The 15,370-nt window shown below is 35.7% G+C and overlaps 1 protein-coding gene across 1 annotated transcript in view; it reads right to left on the bottom strand.

The window, feature by feature from the left end:
* Nucleotides 1–15,370, bottom strand: part of EPHA6 (EPH receptor A6) — a 924,354-nt gene that overhangs the window by 130,368 nt on the left and 778,616 nt on the right. The window contains exon 13 of the mRNA XM_043892992.1: nucleotides 12,138–12,199. Coding sequence (XP_043748927.1) covers nucleotides 12,138–12,199 — 62 coding nt within the window. The remainder of the gene's footprint in view (nucleotides 1–12,137; nucleotides 12,200–15,370) is intronic.

Raw genomic sequence — 15,370 nt, 5'->3', positions numbered from 1 at the left:
AAAATTATTTTAACTTTTTCTTATCACCAACATTTAAAAAGACTTGAATTTTAACTGCTTTTATATCAGCATCAGAGCAATCATAGTTCTAATAACTGCACAAGGTATCATTAAAAATGAGATTTTGGTGTTTGAAAAGAATATAAAGTACTTTTTCCATGTTCTATGATGGGTCTATACAATGTAGTATGTTTATTTCTATTTTACATGGCCAAGATCTTTTCCCGAGGTCCGTAAGGTTAAAAGTATTTTTATAAGTGAACTAAGATATGCATCTACCTTTTTTTTTCACTTTTTGATGTTCTCACTAGTGGTACAAACCTCTGGTGCATAAAAGTTCAGGAGTCTTAACATGAATCAAGATAATAGCAACAAACTAACCTATACTAGTATTTTCATATTCTTCTCTGCTACACGAACAGCAACAGGAAAGATAATTTTATATAAGAATGTACTTGGTGAAACAATAAAACTCATTTTGTTAAATATTGATTCTTGATTATGTATCTCAGGATCAACATCTGTGGGGCATAGAAAAATGCTGATAGGAATAAGGGAGTTGATTCTGAGAGTTCTCCCCAGTAAAGCTCCTTCATACAAATCTTTTAAGAATCTCCTTCCCAGGGAACCAAACCTGTAACAATATCTATCTATCTATCTGTCTGTCTATCTGCTATTTATAAAATGTGTGCCTGATTAAAGAGAAGCTCTCAAAATAGCTGTATATTCTATTGGGAATTCATAAATGTCAACTATTACCATATTCTCATAGGGAAAAAATAACTAACATTCCCTAAATACTATATACCAATCACAGTTATAAGCTCATTAGAAGTATTATCTCATTTAATCCTTGAAACAACTCTGATATAAGACTGTCTCCATCTTCTAGATGATCAAACATAAAGGCAAAGAGATTTAATAACCTAGTAGATGGTGAAGTCAGGATCTGAATCCAGGCACAGCTTACATAATTATAATTATAGAGCTTATATATGTTAATTCCAAAGCTTCTACTATTAATTGGAGTTATCTGAAAAACTGTTGACCCCAAGTGCGCTATAGTGATCCAGTCTGGGCTAGTTTAGGCAGCTTAACTTAGTTCAATAAATCAAGGTATACAATAAACAAACAGCACTCCAGATGAAATCCACAAATAAGGATCTATTTATCTATGTCTAGCTGAAAGGAAGAGGCCCCACTTATTCATACATGAGGTATGGCAAAAATCTATTTCTCTACAAATGATGAAACTCTCTCTTTCAACAAAATCTATATTCCTTTTCCCAGTTCTTGTTAACATAAGCCTTCTCAAGTATGGTTTAGGATATATTGGTTTTCTTGAATAAGGCAGATGGTTAATAAACAGTGACTGAATTAAATAACGTTTGATACTATCTTGTAGTGCACTGGTTGCTACTGCCACATTATTCCTATTGCCTTGTATAAAAAATGTTGTTTTTTTTCTTAAGGTAGGACAGTGGTTTTCTTCCTTTTATGCAGCAGTTCTATCACAGCATCCACTATATGCCATGCCTTGTGTCAGCCCTCAGTAAATATTAATTCAAATTGAATTGAATTGTTTATGAGGGGAGGAGAAAAATGTGAGAGTGCTGAGGTTTAATATCTTTGGGCTGCCTTCTAGAGATTAATCAAAAAGAAACTATGAATTTTTTTATGACATATGGTTTTTTCCCCAGGAAGACAGATTCAAATGAAAGAGAGTGAATGTGGCATATTTACACACCGCATCTCAGAGCTTGGGAGCTGGAATTCAGTTCGTCTTCATTCTTTTCCTTTGCACTCTCAGCTTGACTGCTGAGAGACACGGAGCTTAACCTCTAAGTGACAGAGAGGGTGAGCCTGATTAGAAGGTGGTTTCTGAAAGCTGCATATAATATCTGTGACGTCTGAAAACAGCAGAGCTCCACACAACCTCCTCTCAGACTCTGGAGCACATTTCCCAGATCGGAGCTGTCGCTGGCATGTCACATTGTCTCCACAGTAATAAAACCTCTTGCTGACGGTTTTCACAACCCAGTCTTGTGGGTTGTGCCCCACGGACACTGTAAAGTCTCTCCGGGTCCATTCATCCTAGGTTAAGCTCAAGTACTTAGTTTGTGCTTAGCCCAAATGTAGGGTTTGAGAGCCATGTTGTCCTAAAGTCATCACATTATTGTCTAAGAACTTTTTAAAAAAAACAACATATTGTTGTTGTTGTTTTTTTAAATACAAATATCACTCTGTCGATCATTTGCTTAAAACCCTTCAAAGACAGAGCAAAGTATAGTATTCGATACAAAGATATGGCTTTTGCCTTTGTCTCTAGTTTCACGTCCTATTCTGATTCATTTTTTTGGTGTTTAATTCACCCCAACAACATGTTATTTCTCATCTAATGTGCTTTGCTTATATGGTTCCCTCTTCCAGGAATGCCCTTCTAGTCTTTGGACAACCAAGATTTTCATGATAAGCATCATATCTTCTGGGAGGTTGTTAATAAAATCCCAAGTTCATTCTTTCAAACAAGACTCATTTAACCTCTACTGCAGACCAGTTATTGTGCTAATTGCTGTAATCAAAGTAATAAGCAAAAGAGAAAGGTACCTCCTCCATTTAACCTATATTTATTTGAAAGCAGGGAAACAGAAAATAAAATTTTAACTGGGGCACGAAAAACTGACTTGTGTGTAGAGAACAGAAGTGGAGAGACCAATTAGGAAAATATTAAAGAAGGCTGAGCATCAAAGAATTGATGCTTTCAAACTGCGGTGATGGAGAAGACTCTTTAGAGTCCCTTGGACTGCAAGGAGATCAAACCAGTCAATCCTAAAGGAAATCAACCCTGAATATTCATTGGAAGGACTGATGCTGAAGTGCCAATACCTTGGCCACCTGATGCAAAGAGCTGACTAATTGGAAAAGACCCTGATGCTCAGAAAGATTGAGGGCAGGAGGAGAAGGGGGTGACAGAGGATGAGATGGTTGGATGGCATCACCGACTCAATGGACACGAGTTTGAGCAAACTCAGGGAGACAGTGAGGGACAGGGAGTCCTGGCATGCTGCAGTTCACGGGGTCGCAAAGAGTCAGAGGCGATTTAGCTACTGAACAACAGCAACAAAGAGTAACACAGGATAGAGACACTGGTGACTAAAACTCAAAACTGAATCAAGTTGGAGATCTATTTTAGAGACACAGCTAGAAGGACCTGCAAGGAGTGGGGAATTGGTCAGGAAAGCGGAGGAATCAAGTTGGAAAATGTTTCTTTTCATTGCTCTCAAAGCGTCTTGTCTATACTCACATTAGCTAAAGCTGTGTGTGTGTGTGTGTGTGTGTGTGTGTGTGTCTGGAGCTCCCACTAGCTTGACCATAATCTCACTTCAGGCAATAAGCTTGCCATGTCTTGTTCAACTTTTAAATCTCAGGACCTAGCACCATGCCTGGCACTCAGTAGATATTCAACAGATACTCATTGGATTAAACTGAACTGAATTTATTTTTGTCTTAATGGACTAAGGACTTCTGGCTTTTAGTCAATAGTAGAATATTTTCTTGAAGTATTTTTCATGGGAAGTTAGATTTACTACAAGAGATTTTCTGAGACAGTCATGAGTAAATGACAAATACTGATGATACTTGTAAGCATCTTCACTTCTGATTACAACCTCCAGAATTTTGTATTTTTGCTAGAGAGTGAGGAAAAGGGGAACAAACATGTTATACAGATTTCTGCAATATCTGTTTCTAGGTCTTCACTAGAGAATTATAGTAATGTTGAGCCCATCAACAGAATAGCCTTCCAAACTATCAAAGATCTGTGGATCATAATACATATCACTGTCATCAAACATTCTTGTTGAAAAATGAGCAATACTCCTTTGTACAGAGTAAATAATTGTTACAGTGACTCAGTATCCTAAAAACATTAAACATGAGTGATAAACAACACTATACCTAGTAGTAATAAACTATTATTCTAGAGGAGAATTAATAAAAATTGCATGTCATCATTTAACAAATATTTGCCAAGAATTCAATTCACTATGCTGTGTCTTGGTTAGCTACAATAAATAAATCAACTTGCAAGGATCCCTTACAAAAGTGGTGAAATAAATACTGTTGGATAATAACAATTTATGATTTACAATGAAGTAATGAACATTTGGTTAATATGTATGTCAAAAGACCTTTTTGGTTTACTAACCATGAGTTATAATAAAAATGGCACCAGCCTTTCAAAACAGAGTGATAAAAATAGAAGGGTGAGCTAGAGAGTTGTAAAATGATTACTTCCAAAAATGCTGACTTGAACTACAAAATGGCTATGCAGGAAATGTCCTTAACTAAGTGGTTTACAAGAGACTGAGGTATACAAACAGTGGTCACCTTGTTAACCTCTTGTTTCCCTACTTCTGTGTTGCTTGAGGACATTCTGAGAAAACTAGATGTTGAAAGAAACACAATGGTTTTTTAAGGCACTGATGATGAGAATCTCTGAAGAGTCACAACAGAGAGGAGATGAAGTCCACATTTCTAATTGTCCCTTAGCCCAAAAATATTCTCATCCATATTGTATAAATGTTGTCACTTCTTTTTTTTTTCCTAACTGAAATTTCACTATTAAAATTCTGCTTGGGCCAAATTCACAAAATCAAAAGGTGAAATGGTTTCAGGGACTGAGTGAGGGGGATATAGAGAGTTACTCATCATTGAGGCTCAGCTGGTAAAGAATCCGCCTGCAATGAGGGAGACCTGGGTTTGATCCCTGGGTTAGGAAGATCCCCTGAAAAAGGGAAGGGCTACCCACTCAAGTATTCTGGCCTGGAGAACTCCATGGACTCTGTAGTCCATGAGGTCGCAAATGGTCAGACATGACTGAACAACTTTCAATAGGCATAAAGGGCTAGTTAAGCAAGATGAATACACTCGAGAGCTTCTGTACAATAATGTACCTATCGTGAACAGTACCATATTGTATTCTTAAAATTTTGTCAAGAGAGTGGATCTTATATTAAGTATTATCACCAGAATAATGTACAATGAAAAAAAAATTATTTGGATTTACAAGTTCATGTAAATATGCAAAATTATCTGGGGGAGTTAAAATAATATTTGTGAATCACACATTAGTATGAATTAATCTAGTTTTATATCCAGCTAAGATCTGTGACAATGAAAGAGTGGGAGCAATGAAAGAATGGGGACAATTAGGATGGGGTGAATGTCCAAGTTACAGGTAATTCTATGAAGTAGAAAAAAGCCTAGCCTGGGGATGAGAAGGGTAGGAAGGGTGTGCTACCACATGGAATCTAAAACAGAAAAAGTTAAACATTTGAGGATCTGAGAAGAGCATATTAAGAAAGGGGTGGATGCCGCAGCAAAATGGACTTCTGTCCCCCCCCAAAATAAGGCAGGAAATCTATTCTATTTTTTTTGAAGGAAACTACAGGTCTTCTTTGTATTGAAAGTTACATCCTTGAGCTGTATTCTGTGTTAAAGAGGCTTTTATGGATCTGCCTAGGGACTTAAGCAGAAGCTTTAAAAGAAATATTTATGGGAAAATGCATCCTGAGTTCTCAACAACTGATTTATAAGTGACTTTGCAGAAAACAGTCCTTGGAGGATTACTTCTATAACTTAAGTTTAAAGTTAAAATTCAGTTTTTATATGTTTCTAAATCAGGAAGTTGACCATGTTCTGACTTTTTAAAATGTTCTTGAATTAGAAAAAGAAGTGGCTAAGGTTATTTATAGGTCTGAAAAGACCAGATCATTCTTGTTTAAAATAACCACTGAACAAATAATAGTCAATATCTCCTTTTAACTCAAGCCTTGGTTTTTGTGACCGCCCCAGCTGAAAATCTTATTATAATTTCTTGAGAATATTTACTAAATCCTTCAAGGCTTTATTATTTTGTAGTAATTGTGAATTTGCACTGAAGCTAGGCCAAAGTGTATTTTTAGTTATAGAAGGGAAAGGCCACCAAGAGTGGAATCGGAAATTTCAATCATAAGGAAACTAAAAATGTCATCTCTAATACATGTGAAAAATATAGGAAGAAGAGTAGATTTGTGAAACATGACAGCTGGATTTCAAATTATCTTTTAATACCTTAAAGTGAATCTGAATATATATCTTTAACTTACGAAGCTTTCTATTGAAATTGATTTTTTTTTTTTTTGCTTAGATTTGTATAAAGGTAAACTACAATAGCTACTGTGTGCTGCACTTAAATAAAGCCAATAAAATTTAAACTTTTTTGTTTAGCATCTAGGGGAGGGTGTAACACAGTGCCAAGATCCTGATGAACCATCACTGGAGTACATCAGAATTACTGCGAAAATTTTTGCAAAATATATCTGCTTGGGTACTGCATGTGTATTTTGTAAAATCTCAGTAGGACGGAGATTCTGATTTCCAGGCATGGTTGAGAACTGCAAATTTTGAGTCTAATATTTAGTTTTGTAAATAAAAACTCTCCTGTATGGTTCAAATGAGGGGTTGCTGCTGCTGCTAAGTCACTTCAGTCGTGTCCGACTCTGTGCGACCACATCCCTGGGATTCTCCAGGCAAGAACACTGGAGTGGGTTGCCATTTCCTTCTCCAATGCATAGAAGTGATGAGTGAAAGTGAAGTCGCTCAGTCATGTCCGACTCTTCGCGACCCCATGGACTGCAGCCTACCAGGCTCCTCTGTCCATGGAATTTTCCAGGCAAGAGTACTGGAGTGGGGTGCCATTGCCTTCTCCAAAATGAGGGGTTGGGAATGACTACAGAAGAGTTCAGAAAACTGTATTCAATATCTCTATATATCACTATAGTATAAATTACCTATGGATTAAAAACTTTAATATAAAGTCCTGTATGCAAAATGAGAATTAATGGGAATATTAGAAAATACAACATGGTACCAGATAGTACAAATGACACACACCTTTATAGTACTAAAATGTTTAAAGAAATCAGTTCAGGCTATTGTATATTGATGCTCTAACTCCTAATTTAAGAATAAAAAGTTCAGTGGTTGATATGCTTTGCTCCAAGTATACTATGCTTTCATATCTTTGGGTGCTTACTGTCACATATTTTTAGAATAGGCTTTGGTATTAAACTGGCACAGGCATGATAATATTTATTGACATGAAGTTTCACATATTTTCTTCTGAAAAAATGTAATTAAAGGGATGTAATTCAACTGTAACTTTTAGGGCTTAAAGACAGATATTGGTGGATAAGTGTAATTCACTCTTTTTCTACTGTTGAATATAAAATGAATGTGATGTGGATTAATTATGCTCTTACACCCCAGCGCAAATATAACTCCACAAAACACAATTTACAGGAAAAGTGTGCTAATAAAACACAGCTCTCATTATTAATATATAACTAGCATAAGGTAAAATGCCATCTTTACTAGATTTATAATTTGAGTACATAAATATTTAAAAGATCCCTTTAATTTTTTAAATTAATATTTGCTTTGCATTTGTTCAAGGAAAATCTTCAAATGTCTCACATTGCTTTTGGAATGCTGATATGCACTTATATGTATTATTTAAACACTCATATTTGTGAGGTATACCCAGATTTTTAAAAATGGTGAACATTAAGACTATTTTTAGCCCCTAGAAAAAGTAGACCAAGAAGTAACAGAAAAACAATTTAAAAATACTCAGTGGGCTTTCCTGGTGATCCAGTGGTTAAGAAGCAATCCACCTGCCAATGTAGGGGATATGGGTGTTCAATTCCTGGTCCAGGAAGATTCCACATGCTGTGGGGCAACCACGCCTGTGTGCCACAACTACTGAGCCCACGCTCTAGAGCCTGCGAGCCACAACTCCTGAAGCCTGTGCATCCCAGACCCCATGCTCCACAACAAGAGAAGCTACTGCAATGCAAAGTCCATGCATTGCAATAAAGAATAGCTCTGCTCTCCACAAGTAGAGGAAGCCCAGATGCATCAACGAAGACCCAATGCAGCAAATACATTAGTAAATATTTTTTAAAAACCTCCAAACTAATGACACCTTCTGAAATATGTTATAATAATAATAGATGGAGACATTACTATGTGCCAGACATTTTCTTGGAGTTTTAGGTCTACAAGATATTCATTACAATAAAGTCATAATAGCTACAGAAAGAAGTTATTGCCTATTCTTAACCTTATTTTGTGGATGCCATCATCATTGAATATTCTCTTTTGCTTTAACACCTGATCCAATCTCCTGGTGAATGCTATTGACTCAATGTTCAGAATATATCACAGAGTCTACCATTTTCCATCAACTCAACTGCAACTATCCTAATCTAAGCCTCCATCATCTCCTTACCTGGATTATTGCAAAAGCCTCCTGATTTCCTTGTACCCATCTGTACCTCACTATAGTCTCTTCTCAGTAGAACAACCAGAGCAATTGTTTTAAAACATAATCAGATTATTTTATTTTATAAAAAATGCTATTAAATAAAGGAGTAATTTTTTTGTGCTTGACATATGATATCTCAAATTTTTAAAGTATTTTATAACTATTTTTATTTGGATTGCTAGTTAATATTGCTATAAGAGAAGGAGGTCCAAAGATTTAGGGGTGAATAGTTGCCAGGTTGAAGAAGGAATTCATAGGGCCTGGACTCCATCTCAGGCCTGTCTGTGCTGATCGTGCTCGGCCACCTCTCCAGTGGACTCTGAACTCTCTGCTTAGTGCCTGTGGGAACGACAATGGAAGGATAAGACCCCCTCCGGACAGGGGAACCTTGAAGATCATATCCAGGTTACTCATCACCTAAGAGAAAACAGACACTAATCACCCCTGCCTCCGGACACTATCTATCAGAATGTAAGCACAGGCCTATCGGTTATTAACTATTTGGAATGTAACTGCGGGCTTATTGATTATTGACTGAACACATAACACGTGAATGATGGGGATATTGTAGTTGTATTTACCCTTCCTTTGTTTATGTAAGTCTCAAGGGAATTGGGGTAGTGGGTTTGGACACGTACACATCGTATACATGGGGTATAAAAGATTTTCACAAATGCTGGTCGGGGTCCTTGGCTAAGAGGAGACTCTGCCTTGGGCCCACCGGTGTAATAAACTGCACTCCACTATCTGCATTGTCCTTCTGAGTGAGTTTGTTTCCCGGAAAGCGTGGCTATAACAAGGTAAGTGCCAATAAAAGTGTTTATGAAATCCATATGTATAGTTAGACTGTGCAGGAATAAGGTTCAGGGCTGTGCTTCATTTACACTAGAGCATTTCCTTGGAAAAGCCAGGAGAACTTACATACCAGTGAGGTCATATCACCTGGGCAGTCAAGCTGATGTTGCACTTCGCTGGGTCAAAATGCATTTTATTTTAAAAGGTAACACACACATACACTTACATGCACATACACACCCACATACACACTTACACACAAACATGCTTACTGAACCACCCCGTCATCTGCTAATATATTTCTTGAGAAATCTCTGCAAGGATCCAAATAGTAGGTTTATACATTCAGTAGAGTATCAAAACCAGCCAGCCACTGCCACCAGACTGTAATCTTGTACTTGCTACCATTCCTTCATATAAAACAGGGAGTTGAAGTGATTTTCAAATAGTGTGGGAGACCAAAGGGAAAGCTGTTTTAACTCCAGTAAGCGCAGAATGCTGTTACTGAGCTGTGGATGGCTCCCCTACTATGGCATGCACTTAGCCACTTCCTCCCTCTGAGTTCGCAGAAGCTGTGATTATCAAATTCTAAAGCAGTAGTTTGAAAAATGACTTGGCTTTTGAGACTATGTGGGATATATATATATATATTATCTCTGCTTGCCATGGGGAGCTGAGTATCTGCTATTGACATAAAGTTTATGAAGCACTTTGAACTTCTGAGATAAGACAGATATGATTACAAAGAAAGAAAGAATCTTAAAAAAGAGTAAAAAGGGAGTACTGACCCTATGTTTTTTTATCCCATTCATATGATTTTTATTTTAATAGAAATTCTATGTGAGGAGGGGGACACAAGACCCCATTGGGAGATGGTAGTGAACTTATAAGAAGAAGTAATAAGTGATTTAAGATAAAAGAATTTAATGTGTATGAAATCATGGCTTTTGGATTCAGAAACTTGAGTTTCAATCCTTGCTCTACCCATTACAATATGTCAGGCATTATTCTATATGCTTTACAATAATCAACTCAATTCTTAACAACAACTGCATGAAGTGGATACAAGTAATATTCCCATTTTATGGATAAGTAAACAGAGGCACAGAAAAGTTAGTCACTTGCTCAAGTCACAAGAACACATAACCAGTAAGTGGCAGAGCCAGGATGAACTGAGACAGTTTATGCTAAGGTTCTCATTGTATCAGTAAAAGTAGCCACATTATTTGAACATTTATTCTTTCCCAGATTGTATTGTATCTAACCAATTGTGCATAGAGCTGAAAAATATTAGTTTTTAAAATTTAAATCATGAAACTTACCACTTATAAACATGTTGTATGTTTATGAGTAAATATTTTATAATATATATTTTCTTTACAACATGTTTTAATTAATTCATGATTCAGCAGGACAAAACTTATATCTGAAACTAACATTTCTCTCCTAATTTGCTTGTGGCAGTCATTTGATCCAATTTTCAGCAGCAATTTAGATGAGTATCTGTTACATTACTTGCCATTATATTCAGCTCTAGGATATAGTCGATAAAAAATCTCAAGCATCATTAGATAATAAGTCATTTTGATATGTATCTGATAAAAATGCATTTCTGGATAAACATAATGGAAGGGCATAAGTATATATGCATTCCAAATACCATAGGAGGTCCTGATAAATTATCCTAAAGTAATTTCGCACATTTACAGGAGAAATGGATACAAACTATAAAATATATTCTGAGAATGGCTACAGAAAAGAACAAATTGTTTAGGTCCCTAAACGCCTATGAATTTCATTTTGCCTTAAAGAGCATACTTGCTTGAGAGTATGCATTTTGTGAAGAGCATTGCTCTATAATAATTAGATGATTTTGCTGAATTCAGCTTCTAGCATTGAATCTGGACACCAAGTATAGCCAGTGTAAATATATCATTACTGTTAATATTGAGATCAGTTGGAAGAAGAAGGCATGGAATAAAGAAAAATGAATGAAAATGGGATAAGAGAGAGAGGTAAGATGCACACAGACTGTCCAAATAACACTGTGCAAAAAATGAAGTGAAGAATGCTTGAGATCATTTATTCACATAAAAAATGAAGAAAAAACATATAACACAATTCAAATAGCAAAAGTCAGCCTTTTTTATAGAAGAAAATTGGCTATGTCTCTGTAGATAAATATATATTAAGGAATACAGTGACATGCACATATATGACCTCTGCTGGGGTGAAAAATATTTAGTCTTGTGATTATTTTTTATATTTGTATTTTTCCCATCAATAAATATTTTTATAGCATATTATGGTTTTTTAAAATACAAAAAATATCATAAATACATTTTGAAATATAACTTCATGGTGTCTTCTTAGCTGTGCTATTTTGTACTACTACATAAAACAAATGAGTTTTGTATATACCACACTGTCAAAGATAAGTCACTTTAAAAAGAGTGCTTAAAAATTTTTTGTTCTAAAATAAATATCAGACAGAGGTTAATTCTTTCTCGTTTTGTTTTCTAAATAGCCAAATGAACTTAAGATGAACAAAGCTGATAAAATCCATCTTCTCATATGAACTTGAGTCATTATTGGTAAGTATACATCAATTTAAAGCGTTCAGCACTATATATAAGGCATAAAATATCTTGCTAAATAGTTAAATATAATAAAGCAAAAGGAAAGGCTACGTGAAGCAACTGAGTTTCATTAATCTCTTTCTTTATAATATCATTTGATATGAAAAGTCAATTTATAGGAGAAATCAATTATATTATCATGTGTATATACTTCTCCACCTCAGTAACTCTAACGTATCACACTATCAGAGAAATGCATCCTAGAGAAATTGCTGCTATTCTTCATGGAAGAATCCATGAATAGCACTATGGAAAAATTAATTTATGATAAATGTTTTAAATCTAGAACTCAAAATAGCTCATTTAAATGCCATCAGGAAAGAACACCTTACCCGCAAAAAGGAGTCTAGGGATCCATTCTCCATATATTCCACCACAATCATTACTGGTCTGCCTGCCAAAAGAGCAAGAGAATATATAAGGATTAGAGCAATTACAGAAATATGTGATACAGTTAGAGATTTCCAGCTGTGGCAGCTAAATTATTTGTTTATTATTAGTAGGACCTTCATTTTCCAACATGCTTCCATAAATATTAAACATACACAGTTCTCCATTTTTTATAGCATTATTTCCTTTGAGTTCATAAAAAGAACGTGAATTACAATATGAATTACTAAGTAATTAAGCATTTCCTTTTCTAAAGCCCTGCAATCACTTGTTTAGATTATGTTGTCCTGAGCTCTTCCTTAAAAGACAATCAACAAGCTGAAGTCAGAGTTTAAGTAGTTACTGGAGCTGCTCTGGCAGCTCTGGTACAACTTCTCGTCCAGTGAGGCAGTAATTATGGCAGAATTGCATTAGACTTAGCCTTTCCAAAATACTCCTAAAAGCAAAGCAGAAAGAAGAAATTCATAAATTCTCTTCAAGAAAGTATAAATCATCAGTCATAGTCTACTTTTAAGGGCTTTTAAGTAGAAAAACACCAGTAGATTGATGAATGCTACAAAGTTGGTGGGATTTGTAATAGTTCTTGATCATCTCTTTATTGGACATAAATTAGATCAACAGAACTATGATGGCAGTACATGAAAAGTAAATAACTCTGATTTCATAGTCTAGTGCAGAAGCTAAAATCAGAAGTTGAACATCATTTCTTTCTTTTTTGTCATATCTATTTGCAATTGTTACAGTTCCCAATATACCTCTATTAGATAGAACATTCAGCATAAATAGCTGTTTTCTTTTTCAAAGAAAAGAATCTATTTGTTCTGCCCAATTGCCCCAGTTTAAAAGATAAACTCATTTTAGGGAGGGAAAATTATATTTATCTGAAATAAACATGTATGACATATTTGCTTTTTACTTCTATATTTCTCACTTCTCATTGGGATTTTTAGCAATTCAATCTGCACTATGCACAGAGATTTTCCTCAGGAGCACAAAGAAGGTCTGGAAAGAAATTATGTGTCCCAATGAAGGAAATATTAGATCTCATATTGTAATTCATGTCCCTTTTATGAACTCAAAGCCTTAAGGGTTATAAAGGGTGACTGGAACAAATTAGTACAATGTCTGCAAATGCTAGATTTTACATTTGAATCTGTATTTTAAAGAAAGATGTGCAAAGGTTAAATGTAGTAATAAAGTTCCCAATTTATCATGCATAGAATTAGAATCCAAAGAAGTTTCCCATTTGGGCAAATTTCTATAATGTTCCTTAAAGTCATTAATTTCACCCAAATACATATTTAAAAGAACTTATCAGAAAATATTGTGGTCAAATGAATTGTCAGCACTACTGAAGGGATCTAGAAGATTTGGGCTTTAAATCTGAGAATCTGTCATGAAATCCTTTATTTGGCCATTGATTTCAGAGAGCTTGAAGACAGCAGCTGGGTGCACACACTTGATTGGCAAGGTGGAGAGAATAAGAGGTCATTTTTATACTTAAATATAAAAATTATGAACTCAATATTCCAGTTTGAATGATAATGGATTATGAATGTTAAGAGAAAATCTGGTTATTACAATGACTGCCCAAGTTCTTCTTTTCATAGCCGCACTTTTCCATCTTGACCATTGCTGTCAGAGAAACATATTTATTTTCTAAAAATATATTTTAAAACACATAAAAGTATATGTTTTAAAAACTGACATTCCCTATTACCCAGAGAAACTGAGGCGTAGAAAAGTAAATTATTTGTCCCAAATCCAACAGCTGGGAAGTGGCAGTATCAGGCAGTCTGTCTCAGAGCTTAAGCTCTGACCTCTCTGCCAAAGGTACCCCTCAGGTGTGTTTCATAGATCAGAACGGTAGGTCCCATCCTGTCAGTCAATCCTCCCCAGGGTGGAGTGCACTGCTCCTAACTAGTCTTCATCTGCTGGCCCATCAGCTGTCATTCTTATCTACACCTGTTCAGTCCTGCTTCCTTCTCCCTTTCTTTTTGGTGTTCTCCTGCCAGGATTATCTCCCAACTTGTTTCCTTCCCTAATCATACCTCACATACCTCCCTGGAATTTGTATACTGTACCCCTTCCGTGAAAGCCTCCCACAGTGACATTTCCTATAGTTGCATTCCCATCACATCTATTGTCTGCATTAGGAAAAGTGTTCCTGGTTTTGTAGTAGGTTGTTTTCCCCTCCACCTTCCCATAGATGCTTTGTCTCTCTATTCACTGGATTTCTCAAGGTCACCTCCCATAGAGCTAAGCAGAGTAGGTACTTCATAGAAACAAACTAATTTTTCTCATCATTTTCACAATTCCTAAGAGACTAACACTGAACTATTTCAGCAAGATTCTAATCTATGTGAATACAAAGTGCTTTGAATTAGGTCTGTCTATAACTCCTTGGGAGATACCTTTATACAATCTTAAAACTCATCAGTGACAAGTTTCATCTTCTCATTAAAGATAATAAAGTATCAAATGAAGACTCCCCCGGTTTCTTGTAAATTAAAAGTTTCACACCTGAGTGTTGCGACTTTTGTATTTTGTTCAGTAGCATCAATTGAAAGCATGTGTTATTAAACTAAGGCATTATTTTTTTAGCATACTGATGGTATCTAACCTGTAATTTGCTTCCTAGTGGTTTTCTATAGGAAGTTAGTCACACTGTGAAGATTACAAGTTTACAGTCCATGATTACATTTTATAATCAAGAAAATTGATAAGTATAGGGGAAATTATCAAAGTTAGGATGGTATTCTTCAAATATGAGGTTAGGTGAGAGAAGTCTATTGGTTACAGTGCTTTTTCCGTGTTATTGTTCAGTTCAGTTCAGTTCAGTCACTTAATCATGTCCGACTCTTTGTGACCCCATGGACCACAGCACGCCAGGCCTCTTTGTCCATCACCAACCCCAGGAGTTTACTCAAACTCATGTCCATTGAATCAGTGATGCCATCCAACCATCTCATCCTCTATCGTCCCCTGCTCCTCCTACCTTCAATCTTTCCCAGCATCAGAGTCTTTTCAAATGAGTCAGTTCTTCGCAACAGGTAGCAAAAGTACTGGAGTTTCAGTTTCAGCATCAGTCCTTCCAATGAATATTCAGGATTGATTTCCTGAATCAGTGTTATTGTTAAATATGTATAAATTAAATGTTGTATTTTTGCTCTTG

Source organism: Cervus elaphus, chromosome 31, assembly GCF_910594005.1.
Source record: "Cervus elaphus chromosome 31, mCerEla1.1, whole genome shotgun sequence".
NCBI classification, from domain to species: Eukaryota; Metazoa; Chordata; class Mammalia; order Artiodactyla; family Cervidae; genus Cervus; species Cervus elaphus.
Note: the sequence above shows the minus strand (reverse complement) of the source record. Positions and strands in the feature narration are given on the sequence as shown.